Source organism: Saimiri boliviensis, chromosome 11 (genome assembly GCF_048565385.1).
Source record: "Saimiri boliviensis isolate mSaiBol1 chromosome 11, mSaiBol1.pri, whole genome shotgun sequence".
In the NCBI taxonomy this organism is placed as follows: Eukaryota; Metazoa; Chordata; class Mammalia; order Primates; family Cebidae; genus Saimiri; species Saimiri boliviensis.
This window is the reverse complement of record NC_133459.1, coordinates 103,486,501-103,500,620: the sequence shown is the minus strand read 5'-3', so window position 1 is coordinate 103,500,620 and position 14,120 is coordinate 103,486,501. Positions and strand designations below refer to the sequence as shown.

General features: G+C 42.1%; 1 protein-coding gene across 3 annotated transcripts in view; it reads right to left on the bottom strand.

Moving 5' to 3' along the window:
- Nucleotides 1-13,865, bottom strand: part of VAV3 (vav guanine nucleotide exchange factor 3) — a 396,323-nt gene extending 382,458 nt beyond the window's left edge. The window contains exon 1 of one of the 3 annotated variants that reach the window (XM_074381320.1): nucleotides 13,335-13,865. In XM_074381320.1, coding sequence (XP_074237421.1) covers nucleotides 13,335-13,538 — 204 coding nt within the window. In that variant the 5' untranslated portion in view covers nucleotides 13,539-13,865. The remainder of the gene's footprint in view (nucleotides 1-13,334) is intronic. The other 2 variants (XM_039460910.2, XM_039460911.2) reach the window with 2 other exon arrangements.
- Between the last annotated feature and the right edge of the window lie 255 nt (nucleotides 13,866-14,120).

Sequence of the window (14,120 nt, the reverse complement as noted above, 5' to 3'; positions counted from 1 at the left end):
ATAACTTTACTTCTGCAGTCTTGCAAAAGCCTGCCAACCAGATTCACTCTGTTTTTTCTTCAACTACTAAAAGTGGAAACTTATGTGATTTATCTCTATGTCTTTGTGCCCTGTACAGATGTTTATAGAAGGCAGAGAAATACAAAAGCAAAACTTGACAAATAGGATCTAACTAAACTAGAGGGCTTTTGCACAGCAAAAGAAACTCTCAGCAGAGTAAACAGACAACCTACAGAATGGGAGAAAATTTTTTGCAAACTATGCTCCTAACAAAGGCCTCATATCCAGCATCTATAAGGAACTTAAACAAATTTACAAGAAAAACACAAACGCTGTTAAAAAGTGAGTAAAAAACATGAATAGACACTTCTCAAAAGACGATATACATGCAATCAACAGGTGTATGAAAAAAAGCTCAACATCACTGATATTCAGAGAAATGCAAATTGAAACCACAATAAGATACCATCTCATACCAGTCAAAATGGCTATTATTAAAAGGCAAAAAAAATAACATGTTGACAAGGTTATGGCAAAAAAGAAACACTTACACACTGTTGGTGGGAGTATAAATTAGTTCAACCTTTGTGGAAGACAGCATGGTGATTCCTCAACAACCTAACAACAGAAATACCATTTGACCCAACAATCTGATTACAGGATATATACCCAAAGGAATATAAATTGTTCTAGTATAAAGACATATGCATAGATATGTTCACTGCAGCACTATTCCTAATAGCAAAGGCATGGAATCAACTTACATGTCCATCAGTGATAGACTGGATAAATAAAAACGTGGTACATGTACACCATGGAATACTATGCAGCCATAAGAAAGAATGAGATGATGTCTTTTGCAAAGACATGGATAGAGCTGGAGGCCATTATCCTTAGCAAACTAATGCAGGAACAGAAAACTAAATGCGCATGCTCTCACTTATCGTGAGAGCTAAATGATAAGAACACATGGGCACATAGAGGGGAACCACATGTACCGGGGTCTATCAGACAGTGCAGGGTGCTAAAAGAAAATAACTAATGGGTACAAGGCTTAATATCTGGGTGATGAAATAATCTGCACAACAAACCCCCATGACACACATTTATCTATATAACAACCTGCACATGTACCCCTGAACTTAAAATAAAATTTTTTTTTAATTTATATATACAATTCAACCTAAAAAAAAAAAAGGAGAGAAATACCTTGAGCCATGCACACACATAAAAAAATGCATTTTGTGGCATTAGTGGCATAATGTGCACATCAGCAAAATTAACTATGTATCCAGAAAAGCATTACCCACCTACCAAACTTTAGCCGTGCCCATTCACTCTAACCCAAATGACTCCCTTCCCATCCACTGTTTCACAAGGGAAAATATGAAGTAAAATCCATACTGTGGAGACTAAAAGCAACACAGGGTCAGGGACTGAGTTTCATTCGAATTTGAATACCAAGCATCTACCACAAAGTCCAACATTTAGCAGACAACATGATGATTTAAATAATTGCTTCACATGCAAAAATTTCCATGAAAACAGAATCAAACAAAAAGTAGAAGGGCTATAACATTACCAAAAAGCAAATAATCCGCAAACTAATCAGACTATAAAATAACGAAAAACAGGTTTCATTATTTTAGATGTTTCATTTTAAATACAGTAACTTTCAGTGCAAATAATACAATCTCACTTTCCATTTCCAGGGCATGCCCTATTTTTTGAAAGCATTTTTCCAGTCATTTCCTCGTGCAATTTGCCATCTATCCACTGAATTTGGCAGCAGGAATGGGACGCTTCGCCAAATTTGAAATTAGGACAGTTGGACTTAAGTCCTGTCTTCACCACTTCCTGTCTGTGTGACCTTGAGAAAAGCCCTTTAGCCAGTGCCCATTTCCATTTCCTCCTCTGTAGAGCAGTGCTAAGATCTTATTCTTCCTGTCTTACAGACATGATGATTGCGGAGGCAGTGGGGACAAGGAAGGAAATAATCTTAACAAGTACCTACCATGTACCAGGCATTTGAATATTTTCATTCTCACCACAATCCTGCAAAGAAATTTTACAATTTCTTGCCTATCAGATGAGGAAACAGAGTCAATAAGTAAAGTAAATTCTCCAAGATCAGTGTTGTTAAGTGCCAGAGCTGGGATTCAACCATTTCTGCCTGATCCCTGATCATGAAACTATAATGCTGCCTAGATATGTGTCAAATATTTTAGTTGCTATTTAGTATATTATTGCATATGTAAGTATCCGCGGCTATTGCCATAAGTATAGAATCCAGAGGCAAAGAGAAGGAGACACTAAAGTCACACAGACTGTCAGAGACAGAGCTGGGACTAGAACTCAGGTGTCCTGACTCCTGACCTGAAGTTTTCCCATTAAACTATGCTGCCCCCATGCTCCCAGGAAAAGGCATAGAGAAGCACGATGCTTGTTTATTCAGACCAGCTGTTACAGATCTATTTTAAGACAGGCACTCTGAAAACCATGGAAGGTGAGTATCAAGTGTTTCATTAAATATTCCATATTAATTGACCCTTTAAAGAACTCTCATGTGAGTAGCATATGCTGCTGGCTTCCTGTTAAGCAAGGAACTCAAAAGCTGTCTACACTTCTTGCCACACAGATTTTGAAAGCACATTCAGCTAGCAGCACAAAATACAATTCAAAAATAATTTTCCATGGAAATCCAGAGGAACTACATTGCTCTTCATGGTTCTATCCACTAAATGCCCAAGAATAAGGAAAAACAGAATGTCAACTTGTGACTGGCTTTAACATGATACACGATCTATGTTAACAGAGGAAAAGAATTATGATAAAATAATGCTCCAAATAATAGCTAACAATAGGTTGTCTGAAAATTTACAAAAAGAATATTTATAATAGAAAAAATGCCATTTCAAAGCACATCATTTTAAACAGTGTTCCTGCTTCCCAGAGAAATGTAGGCACTTCTGACTCCAGAATAGACCATTAAACCATGTGTTTGAGACCAGCTGTCACAAGGCACAGTATTAAAAGGCCAAAAAGGAACAGCTACATTCAGTTTCTCTCTTCCCCTCATGAACGCTCCTTAGTTTTCCTGATTTTCTTTCCTTTTCCCATTATATACCTGTCAAAGGTCTAACACCAATTTTATACTGAATAATGTGAGAAATGTGTATGAAATCATCCAGTCGATACATTCTGTATCCTGAGGCAAAATTTTAACTCGACATCTGACTAGTACGGAGGTGCTACTAACAATAGCCACAAGGCCAATCAGAAGGGTCCTCCAAGGGAACCCCACAATAAAGCAAAATACAATGAGGGAAAAGATTCCTTGCAGTCCTCATTGCAGTTCACATTCAGATGTCCTGATAGCTTGCTGATGAGAATTCGGTTCACTCTTCATGTTCTAATTCTATGTTTGGCTCTACCACAAACTACTTGTTTGTTACTAAACCCCTCTTAGCCTCAGAGTATCTACCACATGGGGATAAATAACAAGGCCTGCCTCATGGTGTTGGACAGTTAGATGAGATAATGCATGGAAGGTGTTAGTAACTACCTTGTATGTTTCCACAGAAGCAGAGATAATCATCATAGTTAAAAAAAAAAAAAAACAGTTAATATCTATTGGGTAGCCATAAGCCAGTCATATTAATTAATTCAGCTAGTCCTCACAAGAACCCTAGAAGGTAGCTTCTTTTATTTGGTCTATTTTAGAGATGAGAAAGCTAAAGAAAAGACAAGTAGACAGGTTTAGCCACTTTCTGAAAGTCACTCAGTTGGTAAGTGGTGAAGTAATGTTATCTGCTATTATTAGTAATGGCACTTAACAAGTATTTTTGGTTTGTAATGACAGTCAGTGCTGGCTATGTTTTTTTTTTAATTTGTAGATATGTTTGAAAAAGTAGTTAAGTGTCACCATTTTCATCCCATTGATGAATTTCACCTGTGCCTATTTACGTATGCCTATTAGGTATGACTCCCTGTGTCCATTTCTAGTGCTGTATATTAAGGAAATAGCCTATGGCATCCTCAATCAAGCCAAAGCCTGGAAGGGAGACAGATAAGGAATAAAACTGCGAAACAGCAAGGAGTGCTGCATTCCACCAGACACTGCGGCACAAAGCAGCATGTGCTCAGTCACACCTGGGAGAAAAGTCAGGGAAGACAATACAAAGATGACTCTTGAACTGAATCTTCAAGCAGACAAATGAAAAAGGGAACTTCAAGCAGAGAAAAAGGAATATGTAATAGCACAGAGACATTTAGCAGCATAGTCTTTTCAAGAAACTGCAAAATGGTCAGGAGTACAGAGTGGAGAGGAGCTTTGAGAGATGAAGCAGGACAAGACCATGAGCTCTTGCATACTAAGGAGGTTGGATTTTATTCTGTGGTCCATCGGGAACCACTGAAGTTATATGGAGGTTGTCTGATAGCCTGCCCCAGTAGTTCAGATCAAACCCTCGGCATCTTTAGTCGCTCTCCATTATATCCAATGTTCATCTACATCTTTGGATCCCTACCTTGAAAATATATCATACATTAAATGAGGGGAATAACGGCATACATGCATGCAAATGGGAAAGATCCAGGAGAAAACTGATGATGCAGGAGAGCATGGGGGTGAAAAATGAAGGAGAAACTGGCCTTGGCCAGGAGCACTGTTAACTCACTCACAGTACCAGAGAGAAGGCTCATTTACAGGCAAAGATGCAGGAAGGCAGGAGCTTGAGGAAGCTCTCCTCCGATTTTATCTTTTTTTCCAGTGGAACAGGAAGTGAAGTTACAAGTTGAGAGAAAGAAGGAAGAAAGGGGTGATGAAAGTCTAAGGAAAGAAGAAAAGGTACTAAAGAGTGACCTGGAAGAGTCAAAAAGTAAATGGTCTTGGGCAGTTCTCAAACTTTTTTTTTTCCTCAGGACCTCTTTTCACTCTTAAAAGTGATTGAGAATCCTCCGCAGCTTTTGTTTGGGGTTTCATAGCAATCAATGTTTAACATGTTAGAATTCTAAACTGATAAACCTTTGAAACATATACAAGCATATATTCTACAGGCAACCACAGCAACAGCATGGGCACTATCACGCAGCCTTTGGAAAACTCCACTATACACACATTAGAAAATGAGAGGGCAAATAGTCTATTATTATTAGATTATAAATAAAACTATAAAGGGAGTTTTGAAATTGTGGGACCCCTAAAAGCATTTCAGGGACTGCCAGTAGTTCCAGACCATACTTTGAGAACATTAGAGAAATATAACCAGATGATTGGATGGCCCAAGGTGCCCACCTGAGATTAGGAAACATGAACTTAAAGTGAGAGCAGTCGGCAAGGTGAGTTTTCCTCCATTACATTCAGCAGCTCGGTTGTAGGAAGGGAATAAGTAACAAGTTGAATTTAACCAGGGTTTTGTTTATCCAAACAAGCAGGACAAATCAAGGGAAGTCAGGGAATTATAATGGCTATAGTATTTAGGCTAAGTAGGAAGGAAATGAAAACTGAAGGCAGTTAAGAGGTGGCAGAAGCAATGAGTTCAAAGGATTGTTGGGTTTTAGGTATTAGTAGAATAAACCAGAAAGAATGGGGTATTAAAAGAGTGGGATACATGAAATCGAGAAGAGAGAGGGTAATTGGTAATAACTTCCAACTCAGAGTCCAAGGCAGAATGTGCTCCCTTTCTCATTAAAATGTGCCCCTCCTTTATAACAGTACTGTCACCTGATGCTGAAACCTGGGTCTCAGCCTAGATACTTTCCAGTCTTTCTCTGTATCTAAAAGGTTGCCAAGTCCCATCCATCCCAACTCTTTATTACCATTTTAATCTCTTTTGTTCCTCTCTGTCCCTCTACTCGCCTCCTTTCTCTGGCCTCATCTTCCGGTCAATGACTTCAGTAGCAGTCCTGCTCATGCCTAGTTTTGTCCCATCCAATCCACCCCTCTCTATTGTGAGTGAACTTTCTTTAATGATCACACTTCATATCCATGGGGCAACCTAACTATTGAAGGAGAGGTGTAAAACAGGTAGACTGAGGCTGTCAGTGTAAATTTGGGGTCCATCAAGGTAGGCAACACCACAGATGTCATAAGATGCTACAGGGAAGCGAATGTGAAAAGACAACTAAAGAGAAAACTCTAAAATGTTTGAGAGGTTTCAATAAAGGCAAGCCAGCAAACAAACAAACAAACAAAAACTGAAGAAGGACTAACGAGAGGTACAAGAGGATCAGGAGAGTAGGGTGTAGTGGGAGTAAAGGGAAGAGAGAGTTTTAGATGAAGGGTATGATCAGTAATGTCAACTGCCACAAAGGATTCGAGAAAAATAATGAAAACAATCCACTGTATTTGAAAATTAGGAAATACGTGGTAATCTATACTAGATCAACCCCATTTATATTGCAAACATAATGTAATTTTCTCCATCTTAAAAAAACAAAAAGACATGGTCTCATTTTCCTCACTCTGGCAAGCCATGGGATTGCACCTCACCAAGGGGGTTTCAGTACTTCAGTGCCTTACACCAGGCTCTGCTTTCTAGAGAACCTGCGTTAAGCCACCAATCACACAGACAGAACCAGTGCATAAGATGCCTAAAGATGCCACAACTACTTTACATTAAAAGATCCTGATTGGTGTTGTGTTTAAAATTATGCTGGCAGATTATCCAAGAAAACAACCTAACAAACAGCAAAAAAGTTACTGACTTCTGAGAAGACTAAGGAATGACATTATTCTGAACAAACTAACTAAAAATGTTACTAGGCACATCATTCTTTAGGGAAAATAACAGTTTTTCATCCTTCACTTTGGTATGACCCAAAGTCACACCACCTTGTATAAGAGGAGGGAGTGTGTAGACACGTATTTGGAATGTACACCTCAATGCTAAAACTAATATAATCATAGTTTATTTTAAAAAACAATGTATGGTTATCTATAGCAGAAATTATTTAACTTTTTATTTAAAAGACTAACAAGCAGCATCAAAACCCAGCTTAGAAGAAAATACCACAGGCAGTAGTGATGAATTCTTTTAGAAATGCTGCATCACCAACAGTAGATGTTCAAAGGGTAACATTGTATGAAAACACTTGGCAATCAATGACTCTAAGTTCAGGTGGTATTCAGAATAGTCACAATCTGAACAAAAAGAAGATTTTAAAACACTTTAAATTTTGCTTTTTTTATTATACTTTAAGTTGTGGGATACATGTGCAGAATGTGCAGGTTACATAGGTATACATGTGCCATGGTGGTTTGCTGCATCCATCACCCCGTCATCTACATTAGGTATTTCTCCTAATGCTATCCCTCCCCTTGCCTCCCACCCCCGACAGGCCCCAGGGTATGATGTACCCCTCCCTGTACCCATATATTCTCATTGTTCATATACAGATATATCTTTTCACATATATACACATATATACAAAAGTACCATATGAGAAAATCTGTCCATCTAAAAGATCTCTTTTCATAGATATAAAATAAGAATTGTGTCATAAGAAAATAAACTACAACTAGGGCAGACACAGTGGCTTACACCTGTAATCCCAGCACTTTGGGAGGCCAAGCCAGCTGGATCATCTGAAGTCAGGAGTTTGAGATCAGACTGGCCAACATGGTGAAATGATGTCTCTACTAAAAATACAAAAATTAGCCAGCCATGGTGGCTCACACCTGTCATCCGATCTGCTCAGGAAGCTAAGGCAGGAGAACTGCTTGAACCCGGAGGCAGAGGTTGCAGTGAGTCAAGATCTCGCCACTGCACTCCGGCCTGGATGACAGAGCAAGACTCCATCTCAAAAATGAAAAATAAATAAATAAAAATAAAATAACCCATATCTTGATTTCTTTTCCTCTACTGGCCACTGCCCCGTTTTCCTGTCCTCTTTACAGCAAAATTACTCCCCAAAGAGATGTCTGTACTTGCTGCGTCGACCCTCTCCTATTATCAGGTGTTTGCCCACCACATCACCAAATCCATTATTGTCAAGGTTATCAAGGAACCCAATACTGTTTAAATCTTCTATCCTCAGCCCTTATTTTACTTGATCAGCAGCATTTAACATGACACCACTCCTCCCAGAAATACTGTTCCACTTGGTTTCCTGGAACCACTCTACTGGTTTCCCTCCTACCTTGCGGCCATTGCCTCTTAACTCCCTCACAGGTTCCCTCCCGTCTCTCCATCCTCATGAACAGGCAGGCCCCAACGGCTCGTTCAGACTTTTTCCTCTTTCTTCAGTAGTCCCTGAGTGATATCATCCAGTCTCATCATTTTAAATACTATAACTCCAAAGTTTATACCTACATTTCCAACTCCCCCAACTTGCTTAGCGTACCCTTCTAGATGTCTACCAGGCACTTCAATCACAACTAGCTCCTGATACGTCTTCCCCTCTCCCCACATACACCTCAACACCATACTTCCTCTTGTCTTCTCCATCTCAATAAAAGGGAACATCATCAACTAGTTTCTCAGGTCAAAACTTCTGGAGACATACTTGACTCCTCTCTGCTCATATCCCCTAATCTGAGTCCATCAATAAACCCCTGCTGGCTCTACCTTCAGAATATATTCTGAGCCTACTCTTCCCACTATCTGCCTTGCTATTATGCTGGTAAGAGGAGCCGCCATCATCTCTTGCCTGGGCATCTTCATCCTTGCTGCCCTCCAGTCTGTTCTCAATATGGTAGCCAGAGTAACTGTAGGAACGATGAATCAGGGATGGGCGGGGCAGCTCACAGCAGTAATCCCAACACTGTGGGAGGCCGAGGCGGGCGGATGGCCTGAGCTCAGGAGTTGGAGACCGCCCTGGGCCACATGGTGAAAGCCCGTGGCCTTTCGCCATGAGAAACACATACTAAACACAAAAAAAAAAAATTAGCTGGCGGTAGTGGCGCGTGCCTGTAGTCCCAGCTACTCGGGAGGCTCAGGAAGGAGAACCGCTTGAGCCCAGGGGGCGGAGGCTGCAGTGAGCTAAGATCATGTCAGGGCGCTTCAGCTTGGGCTACAGAGTAAGACTCTGTATCAAAAAAAAAAAAAAGAAAGAAAGAAAGAAAGAAAAGAAAAAGAAAAGAAAGGAAAGAAAGAAAGAAAGAAAGAAAGAAAGAAAGAAAGAAAGAAAGAAAGAGAAAGAAAGAAAAGAAAAGAAAAGAAAAGAAAAGAAAAGAAAAGAAAAGAAAAGAAAAATCATAAATCAGGCCATGTCACTCCTCTGCTCAACCCTCTGTTGACCTCTCATTTCACTCAAAGTGAAATCCAGAGTTCTTAAAGTAGCCCACAAGTTCTAGAACTCGAGCTTCCGTTTTCTGATTTCAACCCTACCACTCTTTGCCACACTCACTCTCCCTCCAGCCACGCTGGCCTTGCTGTTCCTCCAGTATACCTGCCATTTAATGACCTCAGGAGCTTTGCACTTGGTATTCCTTCTGCCAGGAATATTCTTTATTCCAAACATCCACATTCCTGTGTTCCCTCACTCGCTTCAGGTCCCTGCCTAACTGTCATTCCCTCAGAGAGGACTTTCTCGACTACCTTCTATAAAATTGCATTACATTTCTCTCTAGTTCCCAACTCAGCTTCAAATGGGTTCATAGCACATTATAATATATAGTCATTTATGTATAGCTCAGCTCCTCTAAAATCCAAAACCCTTTAGGGCAGGGACTTTGTTGAGTTTGTCCAAGACAGTGTCTGAAACAGTGCCTGGAACATAGTAGGAACCAGTAAATAGTCATTGAAGAAATCCTTCAAGTCTGAATTATTCATTTAGACAATTAAAAGTTTACATGTACGGTTCATAGTGGCCAGTAAATTCATCGAATGTATTACCTCTACTCTAAAGCATAGTATAAAGCAAAATTTTAAGTTTAAAATTAAGACTAAGGGACTCTAATTCATGATAGATCTAGGGGTGGTTATAGGCATTCATGAAGATCTTCTTAAACACTAAAAATAGCATCAAGCCAATAACTCATGCCCTTCCCACAGGCACACCCCCAACCCCAACCCTAGCATATGCTGCACACCTAGTACAGCTATTACCAGTAGGCTCCCCTCTTCCTGGCTAGAATACTGTTTTGGATGAAAAATAAATCTCAGATACAGACACTAATATCTAAAATATATAGACACCAAATTTCTTAGATATCCATTTACCAATGGCATTTTATTAACTGTATTCTTTATAATAAGAGGAACATGTTAAATGTATAACTAAATGTGATTAAGTTTACCTCTTTAATCCATCATAAATAAAAACAAAAGCTAAATCAGCATGAAAAAATATACTCATTTTTGAACTGAAGATCATCCTCTTACCAAGATGGCAAGATCAAAAACAAACTTATGTTCACAGTCAGAAAGAACAATAAGTAAGAGAACTGGGATCCCATCCATGCTTTTAATTTGAAAGATAATCAACTAACTTATTAAGATTCCAAGATTCAAACCTATAATTGAGCAGTCATTATTTGCAGTTATTTATTTTTTTAATGCAAACAAGGCAGAAGGCTAACAGAGAATGGAAAAGCATCCCACTCACTGGAATAAACACTCATTTAAAAATTGTAAAAGGCTGCTCATTTTATAGCCTATTTCAGGAAAACTAAACAGGCTACAAGCAAAACATCAATAAATTAAAATTTGCTTTGTCAATATCTGCTCCTTAGAGTCTCAATATGACACAAAACTCTGAAGTGACACCTTCTAGTTATTTCTTAGCTTAGGAGATCATGTGCTATATTTTAAAAAGTCTATTTCAAATTAATATCAACAGAACCTAAGTTGGGTAGACAGAACGACTCTCAGACATACCAAAAAGTCACAGGTAATAGTAATGACGTCTCTAACTCCAGGGGAATAAATTCTGCTGGGACATGATAGGGTGTACCAGGTTATTCACTACAGCTAGAAACTTTCCCAAGAGTGATATTAGTTAGAGGTAAAATGCTTAGGGATATTAGCCCAAAGGAACGGGTAGGTCTCTACAGTTCTTCTAAAATTTCTATTGGAACCTATTACTCTTAATGTAACAATAGCAGAAAAAATGTTTTACATAATTTTGCTAATAGTGAACATTTATTAAGGACATATTAAGTACATGTGAAGCTAGGCACTCTAAGTATGTTAAATATGTCAAGTTGTTTCATAAAATCATTTCATAAGTCTCATTTAGGGATTCAATAACAACCTGCATGATACAAACTCATCTGCCTAGCACCCACTTGTTCAGCAGCCTTACCCCTCTGCAATGAGGCCAAGAACCAAGAGGAAAGCAAAAACAGACATCACCATATTCAGGTACTAGCCTTCTAGAATTCACATCTGAGAGAAGCACCCATTCACAGGACATCACAGGAGAAACTGTACTTAATTTGGAACCAGAAAACTCAAGGTTGGGCAGACTTAAGAACTCAAAAGTGCAACGGCACAAAGAAGGTCATTAGCTGTCCTACTTACCTTATTATAACCCAGTGATTTATCAACTGATAGCACAGTGTAATCATTCCTTTACTGCAAGTATTCTGGTTTGCTCATTGTGGTACCCCCAGTAGGGAACAGAACCCTTAGAGCATTGAATGTGCTCAATTTTCATTAAAGATGCTTATAATAATTTTTGGTCATCAGAAAGATTAAATTACATCTAACATATTGTAAGAGAAGAGCAAAATACATTCAAAACGATTTTCACCCATTGTTAGCATTCAAATAAAGGCTTCAGGGTAAAAAAAAAAAAAAAGAAAAGAAAAGAAAAAACAGCTCTTCAGCTGTCCAGAAAATGTGATTATTGAGAGCAACTGCTGAGAGTTCCAGGAAACAAGTTCCAGGAAACATGCACAGTACTGTACTCCCTACTGGTGGCCAAGGCATCCTGACCCACACTGCCTCCTGAGGCTACAGGCAAAGTGGAAAATGAGGATGTGTGAGAGTAGGTAACTGACTACAGCTCCCACCAGAATAGAAAAGTTTGCTAAACCCCTCAAAGGGATATCCAGAATTGAGACAACTCTGAAGGGGTACCTAGAGGTAGCAATCACCATGCAGATTTATGGGGATATTAAATAATTTATCTCACTTTTAAATACATATGGCTCTCCCCATTTCCATGCCTGTTCTTTCTTGGGGACTGCCCACCAGCAGGTTGAAGGCAGACAGGCAAGGAATGTAGACTTTGAAGTGCAGGGGACCCTGGTGAAATACTGACACCAAGAATCAGAGATGACTGTGTCATCTAACTTTAAATACATATTTGTTAAATCATATAAAGCCCATTTCTTCTTGAAAGGCACTGCTCTGGTTGCTAAGTAGCTGAGGCTCTGCGTCATAGAGGATTAGTGCTGAAATGTGTCATGGAGAGGGCTCTGTCCTCTCCTTTCTAAGTTGAAAGCGGTTTGGTTTTTGTGTTGTTTTTTAACATTCTGAAAGAGACTCTGAACCGAGTTTAACATCCTTCTGTACAAAAATTTTCCGACAGGATAAATAAACTACTCTTCCACTGAATTGCGTGTGACTTTTGAGCTGACTCTAGGGTGCACCCAAGCTTCCAGAGGTGCGTGCCTGGCTTCAACCTCAAAGAGGCAGCTCCAGCCCCGGGAGCCGATCAGCACCACAGCACCTGAGCCGGGCACTGCAGGAAGGAAAGCAGAATCTCTAGTGAAACTTCTCATTTCCTGTCTCTGCTCAGAGAGGTTGGACTCGCTCCTTCTCACATGGTTTAGGAAGAGCTGTAAACATAGCCATGGAGCTTGCTGGCCAGCCACCAGCTCAGGGCCCCTGGGGGCAGCCCCTGGGTTCTGCTCCCGGTTCTTCCTTTCGACCACTGTCACTCCTGGACAGATAACGGGACCGAACGCCCTCCACTTCCTCGAGTCCTCATTTATGTCATGGTTCCTCTTTCAAGAAAACATGAGAACAAGACGCAAAGCAAAAGAGACTAAAGGCAAATTACCCCATCACCTCGTTTCGTCCCTCCCCTTCGTTTTTACGGAAGAGCTTGATCAAATTCCCTTTGTCGCGCCACACGCACACGCAGAGTAGGTGAAGGGCACCCTAAGACAACTTATTTCTTTCCCGCCTCACAGAAAGCCTTTATGAAATCCTCACACCATCTCCGGACGCAAGGCTTTTGCATTCAGCTTGAGGCGATAAGCCATTTCAAGCCAAGGTAGGAAAAGCCGAAGTGGTGCCGAAGTGGTCCCAGAGCAGAAGGCTGGGAAGCAGGGCAAGCTCAGCGCACCTAGACGTTTGCATTTACACAAAGAAATTAGCCGCAAGATTAATGGGAGCTGCCGGCTGGAGGCGGGGCGCCCGCGCCGGCCTCCTCACCTGGGACATCTGCGGCCTCAGGTTGATCTCCTTCAGGTTGATGGAGTGCGCCCGGAGGTTGTTAAGCAGCTGGCAGAGCAGGACTCCATCGCGGAGGGTCTGCGCCAGGTCGAACACCTGCGCCGAGTCCCAGGTCACCCGGTGGTTGGCGGGCAGCACCTTGCAATGGATGAGCCACTGCGCGCACTGCTTCCACGGCTCCATGCCCGACGGCTCTGGGACGCGGCCGGGCCGGGGCGGGCGGTGAGGATGCGGCCGCCGCGGCTCCTCCGCGCCCCGCCGACGCCAGCCGCCGTCGGCCCCTTCCCCGAGCGGGATCGGGGGAGCAGGCGCCGCGGCCGGCGGGTGGCGGGTGCAGCGCGGGGCTCGGCTCAGGTCCCGGCCCGGGTGCGCCGCGATCGGGCCGCAGCTGCAGCGAGTCCCGCGCGCTCTCCGTGCGCCCCGGCCGGCTCGGCGGCTGCGGCCGCGCACCGGCTTCCGACTCCAGCGCCCGGCCCGCCACTGAGCATGCCCAGCGCGCCGGCCGGTCTCGCTGCCGTCCGCGAGTCCCCAGAGGCGCGGGTGGGAGCGCGCCAGCGGCCGGGGCTGGGGTCGGTGGCCGAGGGCGGGGCGCGGGGGAGGGGCCGGCGGAGGGGGCGGCGGCCACAAAGGGGATCCCGCGCCCCCGCCCGCAGACTCACGCAGCCCCCGGCATCCTGGGGTCTTCTCTCGGGGCGGGTTCTCTGCTTTGCGGGGAGTGTGGCTGAATAGTGTAATACGAGGGGCTGCCCCAGGGCCCCCTAAAAA